This window comes from Serinus canaria, chromosome 4 (assembly GCF_022539315.1).
Source record: "Serinus canaria isolate serCan28SL12 chromosome 4, serCan2020, whole genome shotgun sequence".
NCBI classification, from domain to species: Eukaryota; Metazoa; Chordata; class Aves; order Passeriformes; family Fringillidae; genus Serinus; species Serinus canaria.
Genome location: NC_066317.1, coordinates 52,881,911 through 52,890,309, shown reverse-complemented (window position 1 = coordinate 52,890,309; position 8,399 = coordinate 52,881,911). Strand labels below are relative to the sequence as shown.

The following is an 8,399-nucleotide window of genomic DNA, read 5'->3' as shown; positions in this document are numbered from 1 at the left end:
GCATAGCTAGTGAAGTGAAGACTGCATTACATATATTCATGTTTGAGGAGAATCTATTTGCATCTTGGAAATATCTTGAGATACTCAGAACTGCAACTGAAAACTGAGCAAAGCCGTTGATGGAGAGGACACCCATTTTTGCTGTGGAATTTGTTACAAATAGAGCAACTTCTAAGGCTTTTCATAAAGTCCTTTATCTTCACAGCTCCCTCCTTTGTACTTTTGAAGGGAAAGTGATTTAACACTCATACAGTGATAACATCAATTTCCCATAAAATTCTTGCTGTGTTTACTGTCAGCTGAAGTGTTTCATTAACTCAGGGCTAAACGACGTTCAGCTGATGCCACAGTCACGTTCCAAGACCAGACCTTTCACCACTCATTGCCTCCCCTGGTGCAGCTCAGGGGGGTGCAGATGCAGACATGTGTGTGTAGGAACACTTGGAGAGGGAAGCCCTTGTCGTTTTCCCCTCCTCCTCATCAGCAGCCTCTCCCCGTGTGGCAGGGGGCTTTTGCCGGGCACAGCAGGTGAACGTGGCCAGGAAGGCCAAGCGGAAACGCTTGTTCATGAAGCAGTAAATGATGGGGTTCACACAGGCAGAAGTGTAGGACAGCAGGTGGATGAAGGAGATGGGAGCCCCCGAGAGACGCCGGTCAGCGGAAGCCGTGTCGAAGGCGCGCCAGGCATTGACACTGAAGATGGGAGTCCAGCAAATGAAAAACAAAACCACTATCACCATCAGCATACGGATGACAAGTTTCTTGGCCATTAAGTTGGCAGAAGAGCTGTTGCTTCTCACTCTCTCTATTTTGTTGTGGCTCATAGCAGAGAGCTGTTGCAACGGCATTTTCCTTTTCCTTTTGGTTTTGTTGAGGTAACATCCATCTCCATCCTCGTATTTGGCGCTGCAGGTACTTATTCTTCTTTCTGTACATATAAAGTGCTGTTTAAATAGTTGGCAAAATAGCTCTGAACAGTCGGCCAAATAACAAAATGACGAATGCAGTCTAAATCTAAATAAACAACATAATTCATAGCTGAGCAACTGTTGCAAAGAAAGCCCTGGCCTGCTTCTGAGTCAGTCATGTTATCAGCTGCTCTGAATCCACTGTCTCCCAATATTCTCACATCTTACCTCTGTACAAACTGATGCAAAAGGTGTAAGAATGTTGCTTAGTCCAGTATGGACAGAAGATAGTTTTCAAGGTTATACGCTTCTACTTTAATTTGACAATTTTCATTGTGACATTTATTGACAAAAAATGGTCCTCATCCATGGCCAGAGAAAAACCTTGGTATTTCTATAATAAACAAATTAGAAATTTTATGTATTCTGCCCAGAATCTTTGCAAACAAGCCATAAGTAAGGTTTATTTGCTAACAGCAGTGTAACTAATCAAGAAATGCAGCTGGCAAGTTCATGACATAACTGACCATAACGATCACTTTTGCAAGTGGAAAACTTTCCTTTTACTAGCCTTAAAATGACTGCTTGCATCTTCAACTGTAACTTAAAAAAGCCCATCCCAAACCAAATTGTTCTGTTACCTCGTGAAGATTTTCTCTGGCTGGCATCAAATTTTATTCCTCTGTAGAGTTCCAAAGAAATTAGACCATATGCAACCATCATTATAATCCCAGGAATAAGAAAGAGTGTGAGGAGCAGGAAAGTGTACCTAAGGAATCAAAAGACACACTGAGACTAGGGAATGGCAAAAAAACAGAAAAAGTCCTTTTTAGACAACTGAGAATTGGGGAAGACAGGATTTCAAGATTTTTTGGATTTTTTTCATGCCAATACAAAATATCATTTTGACACCTCAGAAGTTTGAAGCTTCCTACTTCTTCTCCTGCTTCCCTTAGAAAGGTACAGCAGGGAAAAGACTATAATGGCCAAAAACCCATCTTTCATCCCACCTATGCAGCCCAGAGGAGATGGGCACTCCCACAGTAGTTCAAGGGGGCAGAAGTTATCTCTGCCCATGAGTGGGACTCCCTGCTGTAACCAGATGAGCATCAGATGCCCTGTAGTTTGGGTCAATGTAAAAATTGCCTTGCAGAAGCTAAATGAGCACCTGCTGATTCCTAAAGGGTTTCATATTTTAATGGGTGGACTCAATTATGTTAGAGATCTATTTCAATGCAAATTATTCTATTATTGTGCTTCAGAGAGATCTGACTTCCAAAGGGCCTTGGCACATGTGGGCAAAACCAGAGCAGCCACAACCTGGGTCTTCAGCCCTGGAGCCATGAAGGGCTCCTGAGGAGGGATTCCAGGACTGGCAATCTCTTTGGTAAAGCAAGCAGCTTTTATGTGGTTTCACGTAGGCTGCTCTCCTAGTCAGCTTCTCTGATGTGGTGACAAGCTGGGGAAATAATGATGTTTAAATGTCTGTGTCTCTCCCGATCCCTGTGACTTTGGTGCAAACTCTAATACACCTGGGAATCTGTAAGGAGACCACAGAGAATAGGATTTGTCCTGTACACTTCCTCCTCATGCTGCCAAATATCTCAGACTGCTACTGTAAGCATTAGAGTAACACAGTTACTTTCTTTGTGGATATACCATACCAAAATGGTGCAGACTTTAATCTTTTTCCCAGTTCCAACTGACCTTCAGTGTCAAAAAAAATCTTACGCTTTCTCAGTGCCAGTCAGTGTTTAGTCAACGTGCAAGGACATCATGTTTAAGTACTACTGCTGTTTGATAGTGCTGGTGTTTACCCTGCCTGGATGTGTAGAACTGGGAGCTTGTCTCTCCCCACTTCTCTCTGCCCCTATTCTCCATTAGCAACCAAAAGGATTCTCAGACAAGACATTTGCAGCTTCATATTCTACTTCTCTGCTACGGAGAACCTTCAAACAAATTAACAGGCAAGGCAGCACACAGAGGGGTGTGTCTGCATTTCTCAACAATTAATCAAGGATTTCTCCGAGAATGTTGAAGTTTATGTGTAAATGAGTGAAAGCAGTATTCCTACTACAAGTGACAGATGCTTTCTTTACTGAAAGAAAACCCCACTTTCACCAGTGACAGCTGGGGCTTAGCAGACCACGGTGTGAGAATCATTGCCATGTTGGGCAGTCTTTCCTATGACAAGGGGAAAGTGACTCAAATGTCAAAATGTAGGCAGCTTAAAAATGTTGGGGTTTTCTTACATCTTAAACAAGAATAATAGAGTGTAAACATTTGCTGAAGGTTAATACTTGATTTTCCACAGGCTTATTGCTACCATGAAATCCTGTTTTCCAGCAGATAATGACACATTTGCTAACAGCCAGTTTATCTTACCAAGACTGTTGAACGACATCGCTCGGCCAAAGGAGCCGACACATATTGGCTGTGGTGTTGTTGTACTTGGTGAAAGGTACCAGTTTGCTGTAGATTGGGTATGGTGACATGATAATAAAGGACACACACCAGGTTGCAGCAATCACTCTCAGGGCGTGAGATTTTGTCTGCCAGACCCTGGATTGCAGTGGTTTGCAAATGGCACTGTATCTCTCCAAAGATATGGCAACCAGGTTGAAGGTAGAGACACTTACAGAGACACCTATACATATAAAATAAAGAAAAAAGTTATCCTCTTCTTTCAAAGGTTATGTTATGTTCAAATGGTCCTGCTAGCTTGCTGTATGCATACAAAAATTTAAAAATATAGCAAACTATTTCTAAGCAAAAGTATTTATAAATGCCAGTCTGGTGAAGTCAGTGAAGAATGTGTGGGCAGTGGGTCTGGGTCTCCAGACTGCTCCAGACTGATATTCCTGCCCTGCGCTTCTCTTGCTCCAAAAGTCCAAGAAAAAATACACACTCTGTCAAATCATAAAATTCTGGTAACAGGGAAAGAAGACAATTTTACTCTTAATTATTCTCTTTGCTACTGCGGTTTGTTCACTAATTGCACTGAAATTCAAACAAAGCATTTGAAATCAGTTAATTACTCTCTTAACACAGATGTTCACAGTCCCTTTTTTATTGTTTTAATTTTTATGAGTGTCCTGCTTGACTTGTGATCTGATTTTCTCATTCAAGAGAGTTAAATCTATTACAAAATTTTAATTAGATGCTAATGAAGTTACAAACAAGGAGAAGAAACGAAGTCATGAAGCAGAATCTCTGTCCTCTGAGTACCCTTAATTTCTTCTGTTCATATTTTATAAAATATATTGTGGCTGTCTATGTTTCCACCACTGAGGTGCCCAAGTTCACCACTGTAAAATTATCAATATTTCGTCTTAACTTTGTCACAAACTTTCGTTTCAGTGAATGAGCTTTTATTTGTTTTTGTGAACATGTGTCAGACTATAAAATGCCAATATTGTTATGATTTGCTTTACAGAAATCATCTGTAATTGAAAATTTGTCTTTCTACATCTTAAAATGAAAAACTGAATATGAATATAGTTGATGCAATGGTTGTCAGTATCTTTCAGGTGATGCCTCTGTTACCTGGACATTTAGTAGGAAATTTTCTCTTTCTGACTTAAAATAAAACAGCATCATAATGAGAAACTTTATGTTGGTCTATTTCACTGGATTTTTTATAAAGTAATTTACACTGTGTGCAATAAGAGGAAGATGACAATGCTTCAGTAATGTTTTAGGGTATTTGTGCCAGCAATTCATTGTAATTGTTTAAACATGGCCTTTAGTTTTATTGGTTTTATCTACAAAAAGATGTTGATTTCCCATTCGCACACTTTAAGTGTGTACTTTCACATTACATCAAAGTTCTCAAGGGCATGGGTTGAAAAGGGACCTGAAGTTTCTGTAATCAACTAAGGGTCTCCCGAAGCAGCAAAAACTTTACAAACTTTCTTTTTCTTTTTTTTTCTTCTTTTTCTTTTTCTTTTTCTTTTTCTTTTTCTTTTTCTTTTTCTTTTTCTTTTTCTTTTTCTTTTTCTTTTTCTTTTTCTTTTTCTTTTTCTTTTTCTTTTTCTTTTTCTTTTTCTTTGATTGGTTTTGTTTTGTTTTGTTTGTTTGGGGTTTTTTTTGGTTAAGAAACAAGCAAATGCAGAGGAAATATTAAAGTGAGACAAAAAAATCACTTACACATACACAACTCAGACATTTTGAAACTCCCAGATCCTGGCTCTACAACCAAAAGGAGTATGGCAAGGCACAAAAAGTGATGCTTAATAAAGTCAGCCTCTAAAATCTATATCTGTGTTTTATGGTCTTCTGGTGAGCTCTGATCACACCTGTTCTGTCCACAAAGAGCACTTGCTCCAACTTCCAGCTCTGCAAATTACACCTATTTCTCTTTTCTTTTTTATGTATCACTGCTGCCAAAAATCTGTGGGTAAAATCTGCCCTTACTGAGGATGTACAAGCCCATCATTTCTGGTGGGTGATCTGAACACTGACAAGAATCCTGTCAGTGATGGCTAAGCAAGTGCATGTGCTGGGTTCCACATTAAAGTTTGATCATGCAACATCTTCACATCCAGCACAACACTTCTGTATGTCATTAAAGTTAAGTGTGTGTGCCTCTGTGTTGGATCAGAGCAAGGACATCTGAACCATGAAGATTTGCACTACAAAGTTGTTTCTTCGTAATACTGGTAACTTCAATGGTGGATGGAAACAATCAGCCTCTTACAGACCTTTAAATACCTTCTCACCTGTCTCATTAGTCAATCTTCAAAATAAGTATAAACTTCCCAGACTTACCCATGAAATAAGTGGCAGTTTTGCAAACAGCACTTCCAAAAATAAAATCTTTCAGCAGGTTGGGAATGAGGGTGAAAGGCATGCAGAAAAGGCAGAGCATCAGGTCGCTGGCTGCTAGTGACAGCAGAAATGTGTTGGTGACTGTTCTCATCCGCTTGTTTCTTATCAGCACCGTAATCACCAGAATGTTCCCCAAAATGCTGAGCAGAAATATCAAGCAATACAGCAGAATCCGTATTATCTGATGCAAATCTGAAAATTGTCACAAGAAAAGATCAGCTACACAGTATTCAACTCAGATTAATATTATATATTTCAGCCTTTAATCAGAAAGTAAAAGCCTTTCTGTATTCAATTTTATGAAGGTTTATGTCTTTACACCAACAAAAAATCAGTTAAAGGGCTGAAATTCTTAAATGTATTCTGATCTACCTAAATTGCATAGCATTAATCTACAATATAAGCAGTACAATGTACATTTGCAGAGTCAAATACAACTTCTTAAAGTATGTGCTTCTCATGCTACTGACTGTGCACCACTTACTCACCATGGGAGATCCTATTTTATGCAGAAGAAAAGATCAAGCAATCAAAAGACATTTTAATATATGGATTTTTTTCAGCTTCAGAGTGCTATGATTTCATATTAAATCACTTTCATACATGGTATCAGATCTGATCACTCCATCTTTATTGAACTGAGTAAAAATCATGCTTCTCCAAGTTCTTAGCAGAGATGTTTGCATTTTGTGCTCCAAAGTGTTACTGTTTTAGTGTTCCATTATATCCAAATTTTTTCCTAGTTCAATTTTGAACTTGGAAAATCAGCATATACTACATTTTTTGCTGCCTGTTTCTCATACTAACTTAAAAGCAAGCAGTTGATTTTGCACTCTCTCAGAGAAAATGCCTTGCTTAGCTCTTTCTTTCTATAGTATCTCTGCATCCAGCTAGAACTAAAACTGCCTGGAAAAAAAACAATTTTCCATACATACCTTTAGAAGGATAAGGTACATCATCCACACAGAAAAATGTGTCATTTTCCAAGATGATATCACAGAGGAAATCAGTAATGTTGGTACCATTCCCAAGGAAGATACTAGCATCAACTATTTCCATTCTTCAGTATCCACAGGTTAGCTTTGATGAAGAAGGTGGGTTTGTAACTATCTGCCCATGCTTTCAGTAAACAAGCGGTTTCTGAATGAAGTCTTCAGAAGAAATACAAGAGAGGCAGCTGTGCAAGGAAGCTGTTCTGACTCTCCAGCAGGAGCAGCCAGCACACAGAGTCCTGTTCTGGCCGAACACGATTTATTCCAGAGGCACACACGGCCGTGCAGAAAAGCAAAGCGTGAGTGCACACACACACTCACACGTGTGCACACAAACACACACTCACACACATCCCCCCGGGCACTTTCTAGATCCACCCTCTTCTGTTACTGCACTACTGTTGGGATTAGAAACAGGCTAGAAAAAGATTACAGCATTAACCCCTTGCAGGATTGCTTCTACTCGTGTCTCTGCATTATTCCTCAGAGGCAGCCTGTTAGGTCACAGCCTATAAATGAGACCCAGTGAGTGAGGAGAGTGATAAATCTGTCTCTCAACTAACATTAAAAATGGTAAGAGCTGCTTAATAAAAGGGCATAGAAGAGAAAAACATAGTGAAGATTTTGCATTCCTTACATGGAAATGATTCTTGTCTTCATATTTTTCAGAGTAAACTGAAGATAGGGTAGACTCAGAAAAAATAAAAGCAGCCACTTTTATCTCAATTGGCAAAGTCCTAGTTTCATCTGAAAGTGCTGTACGTGCCTCATCCAAACCTCAGAATGTCAACAGAAAAACTCACTAATTTCACTTAGTGGATCAAATCTTATGAAAGTATATTAGAATTGTCAGTTAATACAAGCAGAAGCCAACACAGTCCTCTGTGCAAGAACTTGTATATGACTTGACAAACTTGATAAACCTGATAAATCGTGCCACATTAGTTACACACCAGTGGAAAACACAAAGACCTTTATGGCTTAGAAATTCTGTTTTTTTAATAAACATCATCCTCACTGGTGTTTTCACAAAGTCATAGGCTTTTACTTTCCAGTATATAGCTTGTTTATGGCCAGAAATGCAAATTAATATTAGGAATTAATCTCTACTATAACTGAATGAAGAACTAATTTCACATTTTAAATCCCTTTTACTGAAAAGCAGAGCAGTAACAGGTTCTTTACAACAAATCCTGACCTCTCAAAGTTGATATACACAGACTGGAAAGCCTGGCTTTCTCTTCCAGCCTTGCCAGCTTTGCTTCATACTACAAATAATGGGAATAGGGATGTAGCAAAGTAGATTGAAAAGTTAGATGGAAAGTTCTAATTTCTCAATTATCTTTGTACCTCTGGGAGTCCTGGATGCAGCTGGCCATCAGTAGCCAACACCACTGCATGGTCCCACTGACCACCTTGCTCTCAGGGGGTGAGAGGCTGGCCAGGGCTGTGATTAACACTGTGAAGCCAGTGCAGGTCTCTTGTATCAGTCTCAAAGATGTGTGGCACAGGGTGAAGGACAGCTTCCCCAGGACAGCAGGAGCCCCTCACTGAGCCCCAGCCCGAGGCGTGGGCCCACTTCAGTCTCAAGACATGCTTGCTAAGCACATGCAAGATGGATGAAGCCAATGAGGCCAGCAGCCATGGCTGGAAGCTTCACAGAGCTGGC

At 39.7% G+C, this 8,399-nt stretch overlaps 1 protein-coding gene across 1 annotated transcript; it reads right to left on the bottom strand.

The window, feature by feature from the left end:
* Nucleotides 1–278: 278 nt before the first annotated feature.
* On the bottom strand, nucleotides 279–6,797 carry CCKAR (cholecystokinin A receptor). The gene is made up of 5 exons (XM_009099962.4): nucleotides 6,674–6,797; nucleotides 5,679–5,930; nucleotides 3,294–3,555; nucleotides 1,550–1,677; nucleotides 279–928 (listed from the first exon to the last, which is right to left on the bottom strand). The coding sequence occupies exons 1-5, from the start codon at nucleotides 6,795–6,797 to the stop codon at nucleotides 402–404; spliced, it is 1,293 nt and encodes a 430-aa protein (XP_009098210.1). The 3' UTR covers nucleotides 279–401.
* Between the last annotated feature and the right edge of the window lie 1,602 nt (nucleotides 6,798–8,399).

Coding starts and splice junctions, on each gene's coding strand:
- CCKAR (XM_009099962.4), bottom strand. CDS start 6,797: ATGGAAATAGTTGATGCTAGTATCTTCCTTGGGAATGGTACCAACATT. Junction 5,931..6,673: donor TGTACCTTATCCTTCTAAAG/GTATGTATGGAA, acceptor GACAATTTTCAG/ATTTGCATCAGATAATACGG. Junction 1,678..3,293: donor GATGTCGTTCAACAGTCTTG/GTAAGATAAACT, acceptor TTGATTCCTTAG/GTACACTTTCCTGCTCCTCA.